The 25,642-nt window shown below is 44.0% G+C and overlaps 1 protein-coding gene across 1 annotated transcript in view; it reads left to right on the top strand.

The window, feature by feature from the left end:
- limch1b (LIM and calponin homology domains 1b) overlaps positions 1–25,642 on the top strand; it is an 83,694-nt gene that overhangs the window by 27,277 nt on the left and 30,775 nt on the right. Inside the window, exons 5-13 of the mRNA XM_056232540.1 lie at positions 10,532–10,567; positions 11,122–11,251; positions 11,336–11,490; positions 19,113–19,431; positions 19,948–20,091; positions 21,969–22,166; positions 22,608–22,686; positions 22,784–22,857; positions 25,175–25,250. Of these exons, the coding sequence (XP_056088515.1) occupies positions 10,532–10,567; positions 11,122–11,251; positions 11,336–11,490; positions 19,113–19,431; positions 19,948–20,091; positions 21,969–22,166; positions 22,608–22,686; positions 22,784–22,857; positions 25,175–25,250 (1,211 nt within the window). The remainder of the gene's footprint in view (positions 1–10,531; positions 10,568–11,121; positions 11,252–11,335; positions 11,491–19,112; positions 19,432–19,947; positions 20,092–21,968; positions 22,167–22,607; positions 22,687–22,783; positions 22,858–25,174; positions 25,251–25,642) is intronic.

The raw sequence follows: 25,642 nt of genomic DNA, 5'->3' as shown, positions 1-25,642 counted from the left end.
AGAGGAACATGTTCTATGGCCTCTTTGCTCAGAAGGGTTTGCAGCTCTTGCGACAGTACATGCATCAGCTCCGGTTTCACGGAAGTGAAGACCACGCCGTTGAAACGTGGAGGACGACGAATAAATTGGATTCTGTATCCTATCTGTACTGTGCTTAATACCCACGCAGAAATGCCTGGCAGAAGTTTCCACGCTGCCAGACTTTCTGAGAGTGGTATCAATTTTAATACTTCCTTTTGAGGGGATGTTGGATGTTCCGTGTCCTGAATGACGGCAGGAAACAACGGAACATCCAACATTTCGCTGGAAACCGCTGCCCCCCGAAGCACGAGAGGTGGCAGGGATGGAGAGGTTTTGTGAGGGTAACGGGAAGGGGCGAAAAGATCTTGCATGCGCCCCATCCCGTGGGGGGCTACCCCCACCAGATTGGGCGCCAGACCATCAGGACTTCTTCTTTCTGTTAATGATAGTCCTGAGGTCTGGCTTGGGAGGTTGCTGAGCACGGCGAACCTGTCCCCAATCCCTGCGAGGGGGAGCACGGTCCGCTACACTCTGCTTCTTTACCTCCCTAGGTTTTGAAGGACCGGGGCGGGGCTGGGTGGCAGACGGCCCCTCCCCTTGAGTGCGGCGAGGAAGAAACTGAACAAACGCTTCCTCGTGTTTCTTAACTTCCTTAAAGCGGGTGACAACGGTGTTCACTGAGTCACCAAACAGCCCAGATGGAGAAATAGGAGAGTCAATCAGAAACAAACGATCTTTTTCCTTAATCCCTGTCAGATTAAGCCACAGATGCCTCTCCGTGCTGACTAAAGCAGACATTGAACGGCCGATGGCACGGGCCGTCTGCTTGGTCGCACGAAGAGACAGATCTGTGGCACGACGAAGCTCAGAGAATGACTCTTCGTCGATCGTACTGCCCGCACTCAAATCCTTCAACAAGTCAGCCTGGTACGCCTGTAACACTGCCATAGTGTGCAGCGCAGCACCAGCCTGACCTGCAGCTTGATAAGCTTTCCCCACTAAAGATGATGTTATACGACAGGGTTTAGTGGGGAGGGTAGGTTTCTTTATCGAAGATGCCGAGTCGGGAGAGAGATAGCTCGCGAGCGTCTCTTCAACCCGAGGCATCTCCGTATACCCCCGCGCCTTTGCACCCACGATAGTCGAAAAAGTCGACGTCGAGGGCACAAACACGCGAGAAGTATATGGTTTACTCCATGACTTAGATAGTTCGTCATGGAGGTCCTCGAAAAAGGGAAGAGACTGATGTTTTGGTCCCTCCCCTCTGCCACCGGACAGAAACCTATCCCCTAATTTAGACTGCTTGGGGGTCTCTTGTTCGCGTGGCCAGTCAAGCTGTAATCTGGCCACCGCGCGAGTAACCACCTCGAGCAATTCCTCGACAGATTTCTTTTCACGAGAGGAATGCTCAGAGGCTGGTTGCTCGCGGTCCGAAGACCCAAGAGATACATCATCCCCCTCGTGAGTCGAAGAAGCACCGGAGCGCGCTTCGAAATCACGAGAAGGGATGTGTGGATCTGGTGACGCAGCAAGCGAAAGGGACGGACCCGTCTCTTGCTCGTCATGCAGATCCATACGAGAGCCCCACGATGATAATGCGGGTGCGGTCTGGAAATAGTTCAGACGGGAGCGAAGCATCTTAACCGTGAGCTGGTCACAATGCTCGCACCCGCCCTTCTCTATAGCCAGAACCGCGTGCTCTTCCCCCAAACAAACAAAACAGTAATCGTGTGTATCCAGCTCAGACATGGGACGGGAGCATGGAGGAACACAACGCTTACTATTTTGTTGGCTCATTTCTCCTCTTTTTTTACTTTCAAAAAAAACTCTTTGATGTAGCGTGAGAGAAAAAAGATTTGAGAAATGAGAAATTTTCTGCACACTGCCTGACAAAACTAACTCCTAACAAAGATCTGAGAACAGATGAGAGATAGAGAGAGTGTTTGCGTTCACACATGCACAGAATGGTCTGAAGACAAAAGACCTGACGATGCACCTGCGGCTCATCTATTTATAGCCTCGTGTTGCGGGTGCGCGCCGATGACGTCATCGACCGAGGCTATATTACCTCCGGGTCAATTCTATCGACGTGTTACACACAATATTCACAGCTGGTCACAACTAAAGACGTTCCCAATGCGCTGAGCAGCGCAGCATCGATTGTAGCTTTCGAAAGGGAACTGAGCTAAACTGAACTGAGCTGAACTGAGCTGAACTGAACTGAACTGAACTGAACTGAACTGAGCTGAACTGAACTGAACTGAGCTGAACTGAACTGAACTGAACTGAACTGAACTGAGCTGAACTGAGCTGAACTGAACTGAGCTAAACTGAGCTGAGCTGAACTGAACTGAGCTGAACTGAACTGAACTGAACTGAACTGAGCTGAACTGAACTGAGCTGAGCTGAACTGAACTGAGCTGAGCTGAACTGAACTGAACTGAACTGAACTGAACTGAACTGAGCTGAACTGAACTGAGCTGAACTGAACTGAACTGAACTGAACTGAGCTGAACTGAACTGAGCTGAGCTGAACTGAACTGAGCTGAACTGAACTGAACTGAACTGAGCTAAACTGAACTGAGCTGAACTGAGCTGAACTGAACTGAACTGAACTGAACTGAACTGAGCTGAGCTGAGCTGAACTGAACTGAACTGAACTGAGCTGAACTGAGCTGAGCTGAACTGAACTGAGCTGAACTGAACTGAACTGAACTGAACTGAGCTGAACTGAACTGAGCTGAACTGAACTGAACTGAACGGAGCTGAACTGAGCTGAACTGAACTGAACGGAGCTGAGCTGAGCTGAACTGAACTGAACTGAACTGAGCTGAACTGAACTGAACTGAACGGAGCTGAACTGAGCTGAACTGAACTGAACTGAACTGAGCTGAGCTGAACTGAACTGAACTGAACGGAGCTGAACTGAACGGAGCTGAGCTGAGCTGAGCTGAACTGAACTGAACTGAACTGAGCTGAGCTGAGCTGAACTGAACTGAACTGAGCTGAACGGAGCTGAACTGAACGGAGCTGAACTGAGCTGAACTGAACTGAACTGAGCTGAACTGAACTGAACTGAACTGAACTGAACGGAGCTGAACTGAACTGAGCTGAACTGAACTGAACTGAACTGAGCTGAACTGAACTGAACTGAACGGAGCTGAACTGAACGGAGCTGAGCTGAGCTGAACTGAACTGAACTGAACTGAACGGAGCTGAACTGAACTGAACTGAGCTGAACTGAACTGAACTGAACTGAACTGAACTGAACGGAGCTGAACTGAACGGAGCTGAGCTGAACTGAACTGAACTGAACTGAACTGAGCTGAACTGAACTGAACGGAGCTGAACTGAGCTGAACTGAACTGAACTGAGCTGAACTGAACTGAACTGAACTGAACTGAACGGAGCTGAACTGAACGGAGCTGAGCTGAGCTGAACTGAACTGAACTGAACTGAGCTGAGCTGAGCTGAGCTGAGCTGAACTGAACTGAACTGAACTGAGCTGAACGGAGCTGAACTGAACGGAGCTGAACTGAGCTGAACTGAACTGAACTGAACTGAACTGAGCTGAACTGAACTGAACTGAACTGAACTGAACTGAACGGAGCTGAACTGAGCTGAACTGAGCTGAACTGAGCTGAACGGAGCTGAACTGAACGGAGCTGAACTGAACTGAGCTGAACTGAACTGAACTGAACGGAGCTGAACTGAGCTGAACTGAACTGAACTGAGCTGAACTGAACTGAACTGAACTGAACGGAGCTGAACTGAACGGAGCTGAGCTGAGCTGAACTGAACTGAACTGAACTGAACTGAGCTGAACTGAACTGAACTGAACTGAGCTGAACTGAACTGAACTGAACGGAGCTGAACTGAACGGAGCTGAGCTGAACTGAACTGAACTGAACTGAACTGAGCTGAGCTGAGCTGAACTGAACTGAACTGAGCTGAACGGAGCTGAACTGAACGGAGCTGAACTGAGCTGAGCTGAACTGAACTGAACTGAACTGAGCTGAACGGAGCTGAACTGAACGGAGCTGAACTGAGCTGAACTGAACTGAACTGAACTGAACTGAGCTGAACTGAACTGAACTGAACTGAACTGAACTGAACTGAACGGAGCTGAACTGAGCTGAACTGAGCTGAACTGAGCTGAACGGAGCTGAACTGAACGGAGCTGAACTGAACTGAGCTGAACTGAACTGAACTGAACGGAGCTGAACTGAGCTGAACTGAACTGAACTGAGCTGAACTGAACTGAACTGAACTGAACGGAGCTGAACTGAACGGAGCTGAGCTGAGCTGAACTGAACTGAACTGAACTGAACTGAGCTGAACTGAACTGAACTGAACTGAGCTGAACTGAACTGAACTGAACGGAGCTGAACTGAACGGAGCTGAGCTGAACTGAACTGAACTGAACTGAGCTGAGCTGAGCTGAACTGAACTGAACTGAGCTGAACGGAGCTGAACTGAACGGAGCTGAACTGAGCTGAACTGAACTGAACTGAACTGAGCTGAACTGAACTGAACTGAACTGAACTGAACTGAACGGAGCTGAACTGAACTGAGCTGAACTGAACTGAACTGAGCTGAACTGAACTGAACTGAACGGAGCTGAACTGAACGGAGCTGAGCTGAGCTGAACTGAACTGAACTGAACTGAACTGAACTGAACGGAGCTGAACTGAACTGAGCTGAGCTGAGCTGAACTGAACTGAACTGAGCTGAACTGAACTGAACTGAACTGAACGGAGCTGAACTGAACGGAGCTGAGCTGAGCTGAACTGAACTGAACTGAACTGAACTGAACTGAGCTGAACTGAGCTGAACTGAACTGAACTGAACTGAACGGAGCTGAACTGAGCTGAACTGAACTGAACTGAGCTGAGCTGAACTGAGCTGAACTGAACTGAACTGAACTGAACTGAACTGAACTGAGCTGAACTGAACTGAGCTGAGCTGAACTGAGCTGAACTGAACTGAGCTGAACTGAACTGAACTGAACTGAACTGAACTGAACGGAGCTGAACTGAACGGAGCTGAACTGAGCTGAACTGAGCTGAGCTGAGCTGAACTGAACTGAACGGAGCTGAACTGAACGGAGCTGAACTGAGCTGAACTGAACTGAACTGAGCTGAACTGAGCTGAACTGAGCTGAGCTGAGCTGAACTGAACTGAACGGAGCTGAACTGAACGGAGCTGAACTGAGCTGAACTGAACTGAACTGAGCTGAACTGAACTGAACTGAGCTGAACTGAACTGAACTGAACTGAACTGAACTGAACTGAACTGAGCTGAACTGAACTGAGCTGAGCTGAACTGAGCTGAACTGAGCTGAACTGAACTGAGCTGAACTGAACTGAACTGAGCTGAGCTCGGCAGCGCCGCCCTACAGGAAATCAAAAGGGCTGCTTTACATTGAGGTTAAAGGGCTTTTAAAAACTAAAATGTATTCACCTTGAAGTTTGATGTTGTGAACACTGTTCCTTAATATTCCAGTAAGATAATGCGCTAGAAATCGCTCTTTAAACAACAGTGGCATTTTTGGGAAGTTCTTTATTTTTTAGGTGACGTTTAATATGCAGAGTAAACAGAAACAAGACATCCGAGTTTGATCATCCAAAAACGGTCTCAGTGGGGTTTCACAGCTTCGCTTCAGACTGCGTTTCCTGAAAGCATCGTTAGCAAACTATAGTCGCGAGTTCTGTCGTTACTAACATAGTTCAACGACTCCGTGTTTCCTGAAACCACAGTTCAAACGAGCATTTACAAACAGCATCCAAAGTATGAACTACAGCTGACGACTTCTGGTTAGAAGCACAGTTTCTCGTTAGCATTACTACAAGGACCTGAAATACTGGAGAGCCTTTGCTGCGCGATTCGCTACCTAGCAAGGGAGGATCGAAGTCTAAGCAGTCTTGACAGTCTTTAACATCTTAGATACAATAATACTGTACATTTGGTGGAGAAGAACAACATAAATCTGCGGCTGATATTCATAAAGTATAAGATCTGTTTAGATTTCCACCTGAAATCATTGATCTTTTTTCTTTGGCTCATTTTAGTAAAACTAGTACACATATATTTGGCTTAGTTTTTTGTCTTTGTTTTTTTTTACTATTCAAAAGCTCTTAGAATTGAGTTTCTGATTTAAGTATGACAGAAAAGTGTACTTGCGCTTATGTTTATATTCCTCAGAGGATTTTTGTAATATGATCTGGAAAGGTTACATAGTTTCACAACCTGAAATAAATCAGATTGGTGCCAATTTAAACAGCATTACACAATGTAAAGGTAAAGTAGCTTGTTGACAGAACCTGAGCCAGAGATTCTCTGGAAGCGCAGCTGGATGTTTTCCTGCAGTCGTGTGTTGTCTGTTGTGTCGTGTGTGTGTGTGTGTGTGGCTGGTGAGCAGGCATGGCATCTGTGTGAGAGTCACTGATCAGTGTCCATCTCTTAAAGGGATAGTTCACTTTGAAATAGATTGTTGGTATGTTTTAGCTTACCTCAAGGGCATCCGAGATGTAGGTGTCTTTGTTTCCGCAGTAGTTTTGATATTTTTAGGTCAAAGCGTTCTTGTCTGTCAGTCATATAATGCAGGTCTATGGTCACCACCTCAAAGAGCAGCACAGAGAAGTCCAAATTAAACATGATTTAATGACTCGTAAATGCAAGTACACATTGATGGCCTAAGACACGAAACGAGCGGTTTGTTTGGGAAAACGAACAGTATTTATATCGTTTTTACCTCTTGTAACCACAGCCACGTCCAAGTGATCTGAGGGCGCCGGCGCTTCGTTCTGCGCAAGCGCCGGAAAGCGCCGGAAGTGATCTCTTCCAAAAAACAAAAAAAAATTCAACGTTGTCTGTTGATATATCGAAATCGTCTTCCATTGCGATTTCCTGTATATCTAAATATGTTTAGATCTTCACAGTGAAAGGTAACACTTCCGAAATCTCTGTGTAAACAATGAGTGATGTACACGCGCGAGAGATCACTTCCAGACCGAAGCGCCGGCGCCCTCAGATCACTTGGACGTGGCTGTGGTTACAAGAGGTAAAAACGATATAAATACTGTTCGTTTGATATGCAGCGTTTTCCAGTCCCTAGCAGCTTCCAGTTGTCCTGGGCGAGAATTGGTGTTAGCACCTTTTCTTGGTGGTTGCTCGCCTGGGCGGATGAATATTGTCTTCTGCGTGTAATGTTTTGCTAGAACAGGCGGCAACTTATTGGTCATACTACGCTTGCCTTCCAATGCTAAAGCCAAACATCGCAGTACTTGGTCATGGCGCCAAGTAAACCGACCCTGGCTAAGAGCCACCTTACATCCTGTCAAAATGTGCCTAAATGTGGCAGGGGATGAACACAAAGGACAAGAGGGATCCTCTCCTACCCAGAGGTTTAGGTTCTGCGGTGATGGGAGAACATCATATGTTGACCTAATAAGGAAACTGATCCTACTCTCTTCCATTGACCAAAGGTCTTGCCAGCCCATCTTGCGTTGTTCCACACTCTCCCATCTCATCCACTCTCCCTGCTTGGCCTGTGAAATGGCCTTTATACACCTCATCCTCTCCTCCTGCTTTCGCACCTCGTTGACTACCAGCTTCCTCCTTTGAGCTGGGCCTGCCTTGTGCCATTTAGGAGGAGCTAAACTGAGCCCAAAACCCCCTCTTCCATGCTGTACCTGTCCCACGATATCCCCAATTTGAAGATCAGCCTTTGCCTCTACTACAGATTACTTTGCTGACCACTTTCTACCAGTTTTTAACACAGGGGCTGCCTCCCTTACACATTTGTCGCGTGACTCTACTAAGGTCATTTCCAGTCTGACCTTGGCACACTTGAACTCCTCGGTTAAAGCAGAGACTGGCAGCTGCAATATTCCTTAACTATAAAGTCCCACTCTGCTGAGGCAGCGCAGAACTCCCAACCATTTCCTGATGTATGAAGTTATTAATGCTTCCAGCTTATCCACTGTTGTCAAAGAAACCTCGTACACGGCCAGTGGCCACAGCAACCTCGGCAGTAGACCAAACTGAAAGCACCAGAGTTTTAGTTGCACATTAACGTTACAGTACAGAAAAGCTCTTTCGGCATTATCCTGAACATTGTACAAGCATAAGTTTCATGTGTTGTCCGAGTGTTACCTAGCTTACTCAAAATTCTCTGATACATTTTATTTTTCAGGATTCTTTGAGGAAAGTTCAAAAGAACACCATTTATTTGAAATATAATCTTTTGTCACATTATACATGTCTTTACTAACACTTTTGATCAATTTAATTCATCCTTGATGAATAAAAGTATTATCTTTTTCAGAAAATAAAACATTGTACTGCCCAAACTTTGAATGATAGTATATATTATACTAAAATAGTTGAAATAAGGCCGGTCTCCTTAAGCGATTGAAAACACACCCAGAAAATGTCCCCTCTTTAACAGTAATAATTACTAATCATTTAACATGCTTAACATATAAACGAAGCAGAATGTACAGTTCTGCTTTAGACAAAAACTCTTTCAAATATGTGATGCCACTATCCTTACAAACGTTGATGAAATTGAGTTTATCTATTGATTCGCCCGTCGCCGTCAACACACTGAGAGCCGTTCAGACCAGAGTGTTTGTGGATCTATGATTTCAAGTCCTGTATAAAACACAAGGTTTATCTCCAACATTATCTCTGAACAGATAGAGTTCCAGCCCAACTTCAGCTTGAGTGCTGTTTTCAGTGGAATCTCTCTGTTTCCTTTGGTCTCTTCTGCTGGACGGATTCACTGCCATATTTACATTTATAAACAATACTTCAGGCTTTATAATTGGTTTGTTTTTTGGGTGGCCTGTATTTTCAGTGTCTGTGTGTTTCTTGTGGCGAGACCGCAAGCCACACTTTCACTGACACACATCCAGCGCTTTTCTCTCTCTCTCTTTCATGCTCTCCTCTTCTATAAGAATCTTTTTGACTTTTTGATAAGTGCAATAAGTGGTGAATTTGATGAGGCTATGAAATATAGCTTAGACATTCCCCACAGTATTGGGGTTAGTTAGATAAACACTGAAATTGAAACAAGACTGTTTTATCATATTCTGTCTATAAACGGGTGTTTTACATGGATACGGTCCCTTCAACACGATCCCAGCCTAAGTCCACACAGCGTGTAAGCCGACTGAACACGTATGGAGGATTGTATGGTGACTGCTACAAGCCAGCAGAGAAAATGTGTAATAAATGTTTTGGCACCTTACCATTATTCTTCCATAATAATCTAATAGCTTAATATTTAGTTTAATTTTTTAATCATTACTGTGGAGAAGTAAAACAGAAAAACATGGTAACACTTTTTACGAAGCCCATGCTTATAATGAATTATAGCTCCATTTATACTTATACTCATTTATACTATACATTTATACTCCATGTTACTATTCTATAAATATATTTATAAAGACTCATTTTTAATTACTTATAAGTCATGCATTTGAATTTTCCATGCACATGCTCATAATCCATTATACACTGATTTATAAGTATTAATTATTTGTATGGTTCCATGAAATGTGTTTATAAATATGCAGCCTGCATTGCTATAATGATATTATATTATAGTTACAATGACTTTTTAGTAATTCACTTTTATTTCTGTTAAATAAGTGAATATATTGTTAATAGCCATGTTGTGTTCTTGTAAATACTTATTGTGAATGATAAGACAGTAACTAACCTCAATAAATGCATTATTGATGGCTTTAAGTAAAATGAAAACACAGGATCCGATTTTCCTAAAGCAAATGTTAAGAAATCATGAAGATGTGCTCATTATACATTTTAAGTTGTTTATAATGTAATTAATGAACAATAATCCCGTAATAAAATAATGTGGAAAAAACACAGAAATCATTAATAGAAACATTTGAAATTATTTTTCCAAATTTGAACTTGATATCTCAAAAAATGAGCTTTCAGTGAGATTGTGTGTGGCCGCAGTACCAAACGCTTCCACTAGATGAAGTTTTCGAGGAGTACACGTGTGACTATTTTTCAGGACCATTTAACATTTTCGAAAATCACGTCCATGATTTTTTTGTGTTCACATAGCAAATGCTAAAACCTTTCCCAAGTTTTGTACCATTTGGATGAAGTAAAAAAACTTCTAAAAAACCAAAACATAAAATTTTTCGGTAAAACATAACCGAAGGGGACCAAAGGGGTAAACAGATCACAGTGTGTGTGTGTGTGTGTGTGTGTGTGTGTGTGTGGTCTTTATCTTGGAGGGGTTTTCCCCTTTTGGGGAATTCCCCTTTAATGTATATATATATATATATATATATATATATATATATATAATATTGCTTGGATAGAGTTTCCAGTGCTAAATATTCTGTGTAATTAGATTGTACATAATGCAATGACAGGTTTAAGTCATTTTTTGTTTTATCTGTGGGTCATCATTGTCCTCATAAATCACTGTCTTTGTGCTCTTTTGTCCTGCCTGTTGTAGATTCAGCCGTTCATCTAGTGTGTTTGATGATCCTGAGTAAGTCTCTTTAACACACTGTGCTGTTAAAACACTCTTGCAGGGACTGACACTAATGTCTGCATGTGCCAAGCTGTGCTTTCAGCACTTTGTTTTGGTACACTACCGGTGAACTTCTTTGTGATGTGGCTGTATTGCTTGTTAAATGGGATGCTAATATAACGTAAACCTTTTATCCACAAACTAATACTTAAGTTTGCTAAAACACTTGCATCTGATGTATACTTTTATACTTGAATATGCTAAATTCGTTTAAGAAAACCAAGAATTATTTCTTATAGAATGAAAATCTATTTGTTTTTGCCATTTGTAAGATAATTTAAATTTAGTGGTTGTTTCAAAGTGTCTTTCAGCATTTGTTCACACTTCTGGCCTTCTTTCTTTGGATGCATGGCTTATGGGCGGCACAACCTGCCTAATTATAAATGCTCACTGTGACTCACTGGCCCTGCTTTTTAACTGGTTGCTTAATAATAAAGTTGACAGTGGTTAACCAGCTGATTCAATTTTATAAAGTACCAGTGATTCAATGAGCTTATATCTCTCTGTAACAGGAGCGTGAGCATGATTGACATGCGAGGAAGTGAGGAAGACTCTATGTTGCCACCCCATAGTCAAGTTCGACATGAGCTCATGCACAACCAGTACAACATGCTGAAAGAGGAAGAAGACCACTGGCAGGACGTACGTGTCTTTCCTCACTAGTTTCCTGTTACATTCAGTATATGGAGTTCAGAATGTGTCTGCAATTGTGTGATTGTGTTTCAGGACTTGGCCAAATGGAAGAGTCGCAGAAGGAGTGTGTCTCAGGACCTGATCAAAAAAGAAGAGGAGAGGAAAATGATGGAGAGACTGTTAAGTGGAGGAGGAGGATCACAGAGAAGAAAAAGCATCAAGACGTACAGAGAAATAGTGGAGGAGAAGTATGTCTGCTGTTTCCATCTACACTTTCCACTTTTTGTTTCATTTTTTAACAGTCCAACAGTCCAGAGTACTTGGTGCTGAATGTACTGAATTTTGCCATAGGCACAACATTGCAAGCCTATATGACTGTCAGTAGTCTTACTGTAAGTGCAGTTATTGTCAGTGCTTTTACTGTGAGTACAGTTACTTTCAGAAGTGTCACTGTCAATAGTGTTACTGTCAGTGATTTTACTGTCAATGGCTTTACACTCAGCAGTGTTACTGTCAGTGGTGTCACTCACTACAAATGTCAGTGTCAATGTATGTTATGTTACTGTCAGTGCAGTTACTGTTAGGGGTGTTACCGTAAGTGATGTTACTGTTAGGGGTGTTACCGTAAGTGATGTCACTGTTAGGGGTGTTACCGTAAGTGATGTCACTGTTAGGGGTGTTACCGTAAGTGATGTCACTGTTAGGGGTGTTACCGTAAGTGATGTCACTGTTAGGGGTGTTACCGTAAGTGATGTCACTGTTAGGGGTGTTACCGTAAGTGATGTCACTGTTAGGGGTGTTACCGTCAGTGATGTCACTGTTAGGGGTGTTACCGTAAGTGATGTCACTGTTAGGGGTGTTACCGTAAGTGATGTCACTTTTAGGGGTGTTACCATAAGTGATGTGACTGTTAGTACTGTTACTGTTAGGGGTGTTACCGTAAGTGATGTTAGTGTTTGTGATGTTACTGTTAGTATGTTTACTGTTAGGCGTGTTACCTAAAGTGATGTTACTGTTAGTATGTTTACTGTTAGGGGTGTTACCATAAGTGATGTTACTGTTAGTGCTGTTAAGGGGGTCGCACACCGGACGAGAAGCGCAGTGCAGCGCTGCGCCACGTCTAGGACAACTCCTGGTATCGCACACCGGACGCGCACATTCTAATCGCGCGAGCACAATTTTGAATCAACTCCTGGTAGAAGAGCTGCACGATGTGTGTTTTATCTTGATTTTTTTTTTTTTTTTTTATGTTCATTGAATAATAGCTGATGTTTGAACGTTACTCAAGTAAAAGTGTCTATCACGTTGAGTCTGTTATTTTGTTGTAACGTTATCCGTTGTCTAGGCAACTATGTCACATAATACAATAGTATTTATTTAGCTAGCGTTTAGCTAACCTGAGTGAAAACAGCACAGGGTGAAGCCATGTACATTAACGACGATTTGAGACAAATAAATGCAAATTTAATATAAAACTATGCAAATGGCGCTCTGTGGCGCGGCAGGGTTTTAAACAAGGTCCTGAGCCGTAGCTGGGCGCCGCGGACAGACGCCGAATGGCGCCGCTGGTGTGTGTACACTCATAGAGAATAATGTGTTCGAATTTTAAAGACCTGCCGCTTCTCGTCAGTGATGTGACTGTTAGTGCTGTTACTTTTAGGGGTGTTACCGTAAGTGATGTCACTGTTAGGGGTGTTACCGTAAGTGATGTCACTGTTAGTGCTGTTACTTTTAGGGGTGTTACCGTAAGTGATGTCACTGTTAGTGCTGTTACTGTTAGGGGTGTTACCGTAAGTGATGTCACTGTTAGTGCTGTTACTTTTAGGGGTGTTACCGTAAGTGATGTCACTGTTAGTGCTGTTACTGTTAGGGGTGTTACCATAAGTGATGTCACTGTTAGTGCTGTTACTTTTAGGGGTGTTACGATAAGTGATGTCACTGTTAGTGCTGTTACTTTTAGGGGTGTTACCGTAAGTGATGTCACTGTTAGTGCTGTTACTTTTAGGGGTGTTACGATAAGTGATGTCACTGTTAGTGCTGTTACTTTTAGGGGTGTTACGATAAGTGATGTCACTGGTAGTGCTGTTACTGTTAGGGGTGTTACCGTAAGTGATGTCACTGTTAGTGCTGTTACTTTTAGGGGTGTTACGATAAGTGATGTCACTGGTAGTGCTGTTACTGTTAGGGGTGTTACCGTAAGTGATGTCACTGTTAGTGCTGTTACTTTTAGGGGTGTTACGATAAGTGATGTCACTGTTAGTGCTGTTACTTTTAGGGGTGTTACCATAAGTGATGTCACTGTTAGTGCTGTTACTTTTAGGGGTGTTACCGTAAGTGATGTTACTGTTAGTGCTGTTACTTTTAGGGGTGTTATGATAAGTGATGTCACTGTTAGTGCTGTTACTGTTAGGGGTGTTACTGTAAGTGATGTCACTGGTAGTGCTGTTACTGTTAGGGGTGTTACCGTAAGTGATGTGACTGTTAGTGCTGTTACTGTTAGGGGTGTTACCATAAGTGATGTCACTGTTAGTGCTGTTACTGTTAGGGGTGTTACCGTAAGTGATGTTACTGTTAGTGCTGTTACTGTTAGGGGTGTTACCATAAGTAATGTCACTGTTAGTGCTGTTACTGTTAGGGGTGTTACTGTAAGTGATGTCACTGGCAGTGCTGTTACTGTTAGGGGTGTTACCGTAAGTGATGTTACTGTTAGTGCTGTTACTGTTAGGGGTGTTACCATAAGTGATGTTACTGTTAGTGCTGTTACTGTTAGGGGTGTTACTGTAAGTGATGTCACTGGTAGTGCTGTTACTGTTAGGGGTGTTACCGTAAGTGATGTGACTGTTAGTGCTGTTACTGTTAGGGGTGTTACCATAAGTGATGTCACTGTTAGTGCTGTTACTGTTAGGGGTGTTACCGTAAGTGATGTTACTGTTAGTGCTGTTACTGTTAGGGGTGTTACTTTTAGGGGTGTTACCGTAAGTGATGTCACTGTTAGTGCTGTTACTTTTAGGGGTGTTACCGTAAGTGATGTGACTGTTAGTGCTTTTACTGTTAGGGGTGTTACCATAAGTGATGTCACTGTTAGTGCTGTTACTGTTAGGGCTGTTACCGTAAGTGATGTCACTGTTAGTGATGTGACTGTTAGTGCTGTTACTGTTAGGGGTGTTACCATAAGTGATGTCACTGTTAGTGCTGTTACTTTTAGGGGTGTTACCGTAAGTGATGTCACTGTTAGTGCTGTTACTGTTAGGGGTGTCACCATAAATGATGTCACTGTTAGTGCTGTTACTTTTAGGGGTGTTACCGTAAGTGATGTCACTGTTAGTGCTGTTACTGTTAGGGGTGTTACCATAAGTGATGTCACTGTTAGTGCTGTTACTGTTAGGGGTGTTACCGTAAGTGATGTCACTGTTAGTGCTGTTACTTTTAGGGGTGTTACGATAAGTGATGTCACTGTTAGTGCTGTTACTTTTAGGGGTGTCACGATAAGTGATGTCACTGTTAGTGCTGTTACTTTTAGGGCTGTTACCGTAAGTGATGTTACTGGCAGTGCTGTTACTGTTAGGGGTGTTACCGTAAGTGATGTTACTGTTAGTGCTGTTACTGCTAGGGGTGTTACCGTAAGTGATGTGACTGTTAGTGCTGTTACTGTTAGGGGTGTTACTGTAAGTGATGTCACTGTTAGTGCTGTTACTTTTAGGGGTGTTACGATAAGTGATGTCACTGTTAGTGCTGTTACTTTTAGGGGTGTTACGATAAGTGATGTCACTGTTAGTGCTGTTACTTTTAGGGGTGTTACGATAAGTGATGTCACTGTTAGTGCTGTTACTTTTAGGGGTGTTACGATAAGTGATGTCACTGTTAGTGCTGTTACTTTTAGGGGTGTTACGATAAGTGATGTCACTGTTAGTGCTGTTACTTTTAGGGGTGTTACTGTAAGTGATGTCACTGTTAGTGCTGTTACTTTTAGGGGTGTTACGATAAGTGATGTCACTGTTAGTGCTGTTACTTTTAGGGGTGTTACCGTAAGTGATGTTACTGGCAGTGCTGTTACTGTTAGGGGTGTTACCGTAAGTGATGTTACTGTTAGTGCTGTTACTGTTAGGGGTGTTACCGTAAGTGATGTTACTGGCAGTGCTGTTACTGTTAGGGGTGTTACCGTAAGTGATGTGACTGTTAGTGATGTCACTGTTTGTGCTGTTACTTTTAGGGGTGTTACGATAAGTGATGTCACTGTTAGTGCTGTTACTTTTAGGGGTGTTACGGTAAGTGATGTCACTGTTAGTGCTGTTACTTTTAGGGGTGTTACCGTAAGTGATGTTACTGGCAGTGCTGTTACTGTTAGGGGTGTTACCGTAAGTGATGTTACTGTTAGTGCTGTTACTGTTAGGGGTGTTACCGTAAGTGATGTCATTGTTAGTGCTGTTACTTTTAGGGGTGTTACCGTAAGTGATGTCATTGTTAGTGCTGTTACTTTTAGGGGTGTTACCGTAAGTGATGTCACTGTTAGTGCTGTTACTTTTAGGGGTGTTACCGTAAGTGATGTGACTGTTAGTGCTGTTACTGTTAGGGGTGTTACCATAAGTGATGTCACTGTTAGTGCTGTTACTGTTAGGGCTGTTACCGTAAGTGATGTTACTGGCAGTGCTGTTACTGTTAGGGGTGTTACCGTAAGTGATGTTACTGTTAGTGCTGTTACTGTTAGGGGTGTTACCGTAAGTGATGTTACTGGCAGTGCTGTTACTGTTAGGGGTGTTACCGTAAGTGATGTGACTGTTAGTGATGTCACTGTTAGTGCTGTTACTTTTAGGGGTGTTACGATAAGTGATGTCACTGTTAGTGCTGTTACTTTTAGGGGTGTTACGATAAGTGATGTCACTGTTAGTGCTGTTACTTTTAGGGGTGTTACCGTAAGTGATGTTACTGGCAGTGCTGTTACTGTTAGGGGTGTTACCGTAAGTGATGTTACTGTTAGTGCTGTTACTGTTAGGGGTGTTACCGTAAGTGATGTTACTGGCAGTGCTGTTACTGTTAGGGGTGTTACCGTAAGTGATGTGACTGTTAGTGCTGTTACTGTTAGGGGTGTTACTGTAAGTGATGTCACTGTTAGTGCTGTTACTTTTAGGGGTGTTACGATAAGTGATGTCACTGTTAGTGCTGTTACTTTTAGGGGTGTTACCGTAAGTGATGTTACTGGCAGTGCTGTTACTGTTAGGGGTGTTACTGTAAGTGATGTCACTGTTAGTGCTGTTACTTTTAGGGGTGTTACGATAAGTGATGTCACTGATGTTACTGGCAGTGCTGTTACTGTTAGGGGTGTTACCGTAAGTGATGTTACTGTTAGTGCTGTTACTGTTAGGGGTGTTACCGTAAGTGATGTTACTGGCAGTGCTGTTACTGTTAGGGGTGTTACCGTAAGTGATGTGACTGTTAGTGATGTCACTGTTAGTGCTGTTACTTTTAGGGGTGTTACGATAAGTGATGTCACTGTTAGTGCTGTTACTTTTAGGGGTGTTACCGTAAGTGATGTTACTGGCAGTGCTGTTACTGTTAGGGGTGTTACCGTAAGTGATGTTACTGTTAGTGCTGTTACTGTTAGTGCTGTTACTGTTAGGGGTGTTACCATAAGTGATGTCACTGTCAGTGCTGTTACTGTTAGGGGTGTTACCGTAAGTGATGTCACTGTTAGTGCTGTTACTTTTAGGGGTGTTACGATAAGTGATGTCACTGTTAGTGCTGTTACTTTTAGGGGTGTTACCGTAAGTGATGTTACTGGCAGTGCTGTTACTGTTAGGGGTGTTACCGTAAGTGATGTTACTGTTAGTGCTGTTGCTGTTAGGGGTGTTACCGTAAGTGATGTTACTGGCAGTGCTGTTACTGTTAGGGGTGTTACCGTAAGTGATGTGACTGTTAGTGCTGTTACTGTTAGGGGTGTTACTGTAAGTGATGTCACTGTTAGTGCTGTTACTTTTAGGGGTGTTACGATAAGTGATGTCACTGTTAGTGCTGTTACTTTTAGGGGTGTTACCGTAAGTGATGTTACTGGCAGTGCTGTTACTGTTAGGGGTGTTACTGTAAGTGATGTCACTGTTAGTGCTGTTACTTTTAGGGGTGTTACGATAAGTGATGTCACTGTTAGTGCTGTTACTTTTAGGGGTGTTAACGTAAGTGATGTTACTGGCAGTGCTGTTACTGTTAGGGGTGTTACCGTAAGTGATGTTACTGTTAGTGCTGTTACTGTTAGGGGTGTTACCGTAAGTGATGTTACTGGCAGTGCTGTTACTGTTAGGGGTGTTACCGTAAGTGATGTGACTGTTAGTGCTGTTACTTTTAGGGGTGTTACGATAAGTGATGTCACTGTTAGTGCTGTTACTTTTAGGGGTGTTACGATAAGTGATGTCACTGTTAGTGCTGTTACTTTTAGGGGTGTTACGATAAGTGATGTCACTGTTAGTGCTGTTACTTTTAGGGGTGTTACCGTAAGTGATGTTACTGGCAGTGCTGTTACTGTTAGGGGTGTTACCGTAAGTGATGTTACTGTTAGTGCTGTTACTGTTAGGGGTGTTACCATAAGTGATGTCACTGTTAGTGCTGTTACTGTTAGGGGTGTTACCGTAAGTGATGTCACTGTTAGTGCTGTTACTTTTAGGGGTGTTACCATAAGTGATGTCACTGTTAGTGCTGTTACTTTTAGGGGTGTTACCGTAAGTGATGTTACTGGCAGTGCTGTTACTGTTAGGGGTGTTACTGTTAGGGGTGTTACTGTTAGTGCTGTTACTTTTAGGGGTGTTACCGTAAGTGATGTTACTGTTAGTGCTGTTACTGTTAGGGGTGTTACCGTAAGTGATGTTACTGTTAGTGATGTTACTGTTAGTGCTGTTACTGTTAGGGGTGTTACCGTAAGTGATGTCATTGTTAGTGCTGTTACTGTTAGGGGTGTTATTGTAAGTGATGTCACTGTTAGTGCTGTTACTTTTAGGGGTGTTACCGTAAGTTATGTCACTGTTAGTGCTGTTACTTTTAGGGGTGTTACCATAAGTGATGTCACTGTTAGTGCTGTTACTTTTAGGGGTGTTACCGTAAGTGATGTTACTGGCAGTGCTGTTACTATTAGGGGTGTTACTGTTAGGGGTGTTACCGTAAGTGATGTTACTAGTAGTGCTGTTACTGTGATGAAGTTTCTGTCAGTAGCGTCACTGTCAATGATGATGTTACTCTGGTGGCATTTCTGTCAGTACAAATACTGTCAATGTCGTTACTGCATGTTGATACTGTCAGTGCAGTTACTGTCGGTGGAGTTACTGACAATTGACTTAACTAGAAGTGGTGTTACTCTTGGTAGCAGAGCTAACAAAGCTTACTTTGGGTAATGTTACTGTCAGTGATGTTACTGTGAGTAGCATTACTGTCAATGGCTTTAAAGTCTGTAATGTTACTGTCAGTTCTTATTTTTGTCAATGCCATTACTGTATGTTGTCTCGCTGTCAGTGAAGTTACTGTCAATGGACGTAAGTGGTGTTACTGTTGGTGGTATTACTGTCAGTAGTGTTACTGTCTGTGAGGTTTTCGTGAGTGCAGTTACTGTCAGTGGCATTAATAAAATTGATGTTACTGTTGGTGGCATTACTGTCAGTGATGTTACTGTTGGTGCTGTTACCATGAGTGCGGTTAATGTCAGTGGCGTAAACATAAGTGAAGTTACTTTAAATGGTATTTATATCAGGGATGTTCCTGTAAGCGGTATTACTGTCAGTGCCTTTACAGTCAGTATTGTTACAAAATTGTTATCAAACTAAAACTGCTGTAAGCTAGCGAATCTCAATCATTGATACAATAATACGTCTCTACACTATTTCAATTTCTCCACTAGGGAGCGTCGTGAACAGGAGTTGCATGAAGCCTACCGGAGCGCCCGCACACCAGAGGAAGCAGCATCTGTGCTGCAGCGTTATGCCCTGCGCTTCACCATCAGTGAGGCCGTTCTCGAGCGCCTCAAACTCCCCAAGCTCCTGGAGAGGAGTGTGTCGGCCGACCCAACTCGTCACTCCTCGTTCCCCGTCTCTTCAGACATCTCCTGCTCTTTCAGTGCTTGCTCAAACCCGCTGCAGTACCTGAGGCAGCAGTCTCTCCCCGCAGCCAAGTTCATATCCTCGGTGGAAGCACAGGTGACGGGATACAGCACAGAGCCGGTGACGGGATACAGCTCAGAGATGGTGACGGGATACAGCACAGAGCCGGTGACGGGATACAGCTCAGAGATGGTGACGGGATACAGCACAGAGCCGGTGACGGGATACAGCTCAGAGACGGTGACGGGATACAGCACAGAGCCGGTGACGGGATACAGCTCAGAGACGGTGACGGGATACAGCACAGAGCCGGTGACGGGATACAGCACAGAGCCGGTGACGGGATACAGCACAGAGCCGGTGACGGGATACAGCACAGAGCCGGTGACGGGATACAGCTCAGAGATGGTGACGGGATACAGCACAGAGCCGGTGACGGGATACAGCTCAGAGATGGTGACGGGATACAGCACAGAGCCGGTGACGGGATACAGCTCAGAGATGGTGACGGGATACAGCACAGAGCCGGTGACGGGATACAGCACAGAGCCGGTGACGGGATACAGCACAGAGATGGTGACGGAGACATTGGCGGGATACAGCACAGAGCCGGAGACGGGATACAGCACAGGGCAGGGAAACGTCAGAGATATGGAGTGTGTTTCAGGTCCATCTCGCTCGCATGCGACAGCGCCCTCTCTGGCTCCGAGACCTTACAGACAGAGCAGAAGTAGCACTGCTAAGGTACAGACAGCACAAGAATCGACATTTCTCATAGCAGTGTTTACTTTTTAAGAGGTTTCATAACTGATATAATGTCTATAGTTTAGGACTGAAAACAGAGGTTTTTTTAAATGTGAGTAAAAGTCACACAATGTCACTACGCAACATTCTTATAACTTATAATAGGGACTGTCACCTGGAGATTTTTTCTGTAATTTCTTACTTGTTTCTCCTTGACTGCAATGAGATTAAATGGAGAGCAAAGTGAGAAATTTCTTAGGAATTTTTATTTATTTATTTATTTGTATCCCTTATAAATAGACCTCAGCAACATGTGTCTCTAGAGTTTCAGAAGAGATCAGAAATTTGCAACCAAAAGTCAAACATTTCAGTATAAACTCTATGGATATTTCTCATCATTCTCTCAAGAACAAGTGATCTGAGCTATGTTATCCACATTAATTTAGCAATTTTAAATGTCAAATGTGTCGAGGATCGCCTCATTTAAGTCTATTTTTGTTTCCTTTAAGAGAAATATGAACAGTTTTGACGAAGAGCTCTGTCTGCAGAGCTGTAGAAGAGCCTCTGAGCAATATAAGGTTGACTCCATCAGCCATGCGCTCTGCCACACCACCCACACTGAGTAGAAATATCCTGGATAATTCAGTGCTGTAGGAATGTGCTCCGTTCATCTCCTAAGAGAAGTGAAGTGTTGCAGGATACACCAACAATGGCAGATGTTGCCCTCTGCTGGCTGGAATGAGTGTTGTGAGTTAAGTGGGCATGTGTTGAATGGGTGCTAGTGTTCCCTAGGTATGAGTGTGTGAGTGTGTTTGTGAATGGGTTCTTTCTATGTGAAGTGCTCCATAGAAGGACAAAAACACACAGAGAGCAGATCAGCACATCTAAAACACGCACATACCTTTTTTTTGTGCCGTGGTAGGGACTTTACATCAACTCGTTTTATATGCTGAGCTAGTGATCATATAAACATATTCCCTAGCTGTCTGCAGTGACGTGGCATTGTCATTAACACTTTATTTAGCATGTTTATTAAGCGTTTTCCTTTTAGGAGCGGTTGACTGACTGCAAAGCACAGTGATGCGATTGCGATAAACTAACTAATCATGTATTTTAAATGCAAATTAAAATTATTTTATAAACAGTAGATTTTTTTTCCAGTAAAAATGATAAAATAGTGTATATTTTCTTGGAAAGCGAAATTGCATGACATATTAAGACTTAATTTTAGAGTATATATTAGTAAGTTAATATTGTCATACTTTTTTGCATAAATCAAGTATAAATCTAACTAAATTAAATAGGGTTTACATTATATGCAATCAGCCCTAATTAATTTATTAATCCATGAAAGAGTATGATAAGATTATACTTTAGCAAGATAAAGTGAGTAGCGTTAGCAAACCTAAAGTTGGCATGAAACTGAAGTTACACTAGTATTTTGTTCCCTATAATGTCGTATATCAAGAGAAACGCTTCTGGAACAAGAACGAATGTGGGCGGGGCTTGATTGTGTCTGTGGGGAATTGATTGGATGGTTGTGGTTTGCTATTGGCTGATCTCATGTGAGTGACAGGTTATAGCCCCGCCCCCAGCATCAGAGAAGAGCAGAGATGTTGTAAGAGGAACTTATTCTGAGTCGAGATTATTATAAACAATAATGATGTGCACCCATACATCATTTAGAACAAATACTGAAATATTCCATTAAAGAAAAATAATTGTCCATTTTTATTTCATTTTGACTTTAAATTGCTCCTTTATTGTCAAACACAATTTCGCTTTTCAAGTATATATATATTTTTTTTTAAAGATATTTACATTTACAAGAATATGAGAAAAACTGATGAAGAATATGAGGGAAATGAGTGTTTACATTGTATATTGAATCTCTCTCTCTCTCTGTCTCTCAGAATGAAATGGTGCGAGTGAATGGAGAAAGGGAGGATGATGAGCAGAAGGGAGGAAGAAACAGAGAGAGGGAAGAAGACTGTCTGCAGTTCCTCTCGTCTCCCTTCCAGCACACAGACTCAGACCTCACAGATCCCGATGTGTCCGCTGGATCCACACACACACCGGAGCGCTGGGAGATCCACAGGGAACACACACAGGTGAGGACAGGACTGATATTAGAGATAATCTGTTCTGTTAGCATGATGTGTAGTTGTGCTTTCAGTTGATTGCTTAAGTTGTGCAAATTGTGTGACATGATTTTTGTCCAGGCTGTCATACAAAGAAATTATAAAACAAGATAGAACTAGCAAAATATAATAACAAGTTATGTTGTAGTCAATGTTTGCTTTTGTCCTGTCAGCTTTTTTTTTCACTTTTTTTTCCTTGCGTAGTAAAATTAAACCTTTAGCTGTAGTTTGACTTTTTTGCCTAATTTGTCATACCTTAAACGAGTTTAGTGTTTCGTTCTTCCCTCATATTTAAAATAAGTGTAAAAAATCCTCATATTTTTATGGTTTAATCGAAAACAATTATCCCCTCCATACATCACTTTTGGTCAGAGAGGTTATGTTCAGTAAAGAGTGTGTAATACTGTACAGACTGAAGGAGCGGCGGTCCCGCAGGTCACTGATAACCCCACAGAAGTGTTGGAGATGAAACCAGACGACACTGCTACAGGTTGGCCAGCTCTTATGAGATATTATTATTCCAGTTCACCTACTTCTTCTCATATTCCTGTATATATTCTTAGTCAATACCTCGTGTTCCTGCACAGATGAAGAGCAGACAGACGAGACGTGTGTGAGTGACTCTCTGCAGACCGTGATTCAGGCGGACTCTTCTGCACAGGTTCTGCTCTCAGACAAAAATACTACATATGCATTGTCACGGTGTAGCGTGTGTGAATAAGGGCTCAAAGACGAAAAGCTCCAATACAAGACGTTTACTTCCAGAAACTCACAGGTACAGACAGGCAGGCAGAATGACGGGCAGAAACTCACACTAAACACATCCATATAACTTTAACTACAGACCAAGACTGACTGAACTGAACAAACTAAATCCAGATACTGATGAACATAAACCAGGTGCGATTGATGAAGGTAATTAACAAGACACAGGTGATGAAGGTGAACTAATGATGGTTGGCATGGTAACAGAAGAGTGGCGGGAAAACAAAAGACATGTGACTAATACAGAAAACCGAAGATCAAACACAAACGTGACATTACTCCCCCCCCTACCGGGAGGCGCGACCTCGCGCCGTAAAGGAGATGGAGGAGGTTTGGGAGGAAGCGGAGCAGGCGACGGGCTGGAAACAGGGCTAGGCACAGGGCTGAAGACAGGCAGGTACCAGGCAGAAGGAAGACTAGACAGACTGACGAGCCATGGTGGAGCCGATGGAGGGAGGAGCCACGGAGGCTGAAGGGCAAGGGGTTTGGTGGCGATGACAGACAGAGGCGGAACCGATGACAGGGAATGACAGGGAGAAGACGGAAGTTTGTTAGGACACGGTGGAGCAGAGGGTTCAGAGTGACCGGGGGAATCCGCAGGCTCAGGCGACCAAAGTGTAGCTGGGGGTACTGAAGGGCGCGGTGGAGACAGAGGGACTGAGGACAAAGGATGAGCAGAAGGGAGAGAGGAGTCCAAAGGAGCCGGGGGGATGAAGGGACGGGGCGAAGCCAGAGGAGAGAAGTCCAGAGGCGAGGGAAGGTCGACGAGGGACCCAAGCGAATCCGGGGGGACGAGGGAGCCTGGCGGAACTGGTGAACTGAAGGACCACGGTGGAGCTGAGGGAGGTAAGAGCCAAGGGTGAGACAGTGGAGTGATGGGCCGATGTGGAATCCTGGACGAAGCAGCTGAAGGCGGAACCCAGGAATCCACAGTCCAGGATGATGCTGGGGACTGGAAGCCCCACAGCGAGCCCACTAATCCACTGAATTCTAGAGGGTGAGTGACAGAGCTGACAGGAGGCAGAGGAAATGAGGAAGGCTGAAGACAGACGAGAGGAGGCGGGAGAGGGAGGCTGGGTGGGACTTCATAGACAGACTGGGGAACAGAATTTTCAGGTTCGACGGACCAGGCAGGAGGCGCTGGCTCAGGACTGGCCAGAACCAGCGGGTATCGCTCGGGGCTGGACGGAACCAGCGGCGAAGGAAGCTCTGGGCTGGACGGGACCAGCGGCGAAGGAAGCTCGGTGCTGGACGGAACCAGCGGCGAAGAGGGCTGGGCGGTCTCTGGCTGGACGGTCTCTGGCTGGACGGTCTCTGGCTGGACGGTCTCTGGCTGGACCAGCGGTGCAGGAAGCTCTGGACTGGACGGAACCAGCGGTGCGGGCTTGACTGGACTGGACAAAACCAGCATCGAAGAGGGCTTGATACTGGACGGAACCAGCGGTGAAGGCTCGGCTGGACTGGACGGGACCAGTGGTGGAAGAGTCTCGGCGGGACGAGACTCTGGAATGCGTTGAGGGGTGCTGGCAGGCTCTACGAGGTCGATGGTAAATGTAGATTCGTTATTTACCAACACCCACTCAACACATGCGGCGAAATCGTGGCGTGGACCGCTCCCTGGAAGGCGTGCCCTGGATCGCTCGCTGAGGCTGGCGATGTAGAAAACACACAGCGAGTGGTCAGAATAGTGAGTGAGGCACGCCAACTCCAGAAAATCCCTGGTGTGGGATTCCAGGGAACGGTTGTACTGTTCCAGGCAGAGGAGAGCCACAGCGGGAATGTCCATTTTCTTGGTCTGTAGTTCTGTCACGGTGTAGCGTGTGTGAATAAGGGCTCAATGACGAAAAGCTCCAATACAAGACGTTTACTTCCAGAAACTCACAGGTACAGACAGGCAGGCAGAATGACGGGCAGAAACTCACACTAAACACATCCATATAACTTTAACTACAGACCAAGACTGACTGAACTGAACAAACTAAATACAGATACTGATGAACATAAACCAGGTGCGATTGATGAAGGTAATTAACAAGACACAGGTGATGAAGGTGAACTAATGATGGTTGGCATGGTAACAGAAGAGTGGCGGGAAAACAAAAGACATGTGACTAATACAGAAAACCGAAGATCAAACACAAACGTGACATGCATATTATGATTAATAGAAGAATGTATGTATTTGACCTTGATTTCTTTGGATTTGGTTGAAGGTCAATGAACTAGTAACGGAGATCCCACAGAATCTATCAGAAGCATCCGCCGCAGAATCATGCAGAACCAGACCAGGTGAGTGTCGCTGAAGACCAGCGCTGGCCAACACCAGCCTCGGGTGTTTATCCTCTCCACCAGATATAGACAGTTCAGGACTGGCGTTTAGAGCTGGCCAACATCAGCCTCGAGTGTTTATCCTCTCCATCAGATATAGACAGTTCAGGACTCTCGTTGGGCCGGCGTTTAGAGCTGGACATCAGTGCTCAGTTAACATCGTTGTCCAGTTATCCCAAATTGGCTGCAGTTCATGAGTCTAAACGCACATCACTGTCACACACACACTCTGAGAGACATGAACATGTTATATCAACATCTGAATGAGCAGATAAACTTGTGTTATTGAACTTTCATATGAAATATTCAATGTACTGTATCTCTGATTGATCTTATGTCACTGAATTGCTTCA

The sequence above is a fragment of the Rhinichthys klamathensis genome, unplaced genomic scaffold (genome assembly GCF_029890125.1).
Source record: "Rhinichthys klamathensis goyatoka isolate OS25496 unplaced genomic scaffold, OSU_Roscu_1.1 h1tg000347l_1, whole genome shotgun sequence".
NCBI lineage: Eukaryota > Metazoa > Chordata > Actinopteri > Cypriniformes > Leuciscidae > Rhinichthys > Rhinichthys klamathensis.
This window is presented reverse-complemented; position numbering and strand designations above follow the sequence as displayed.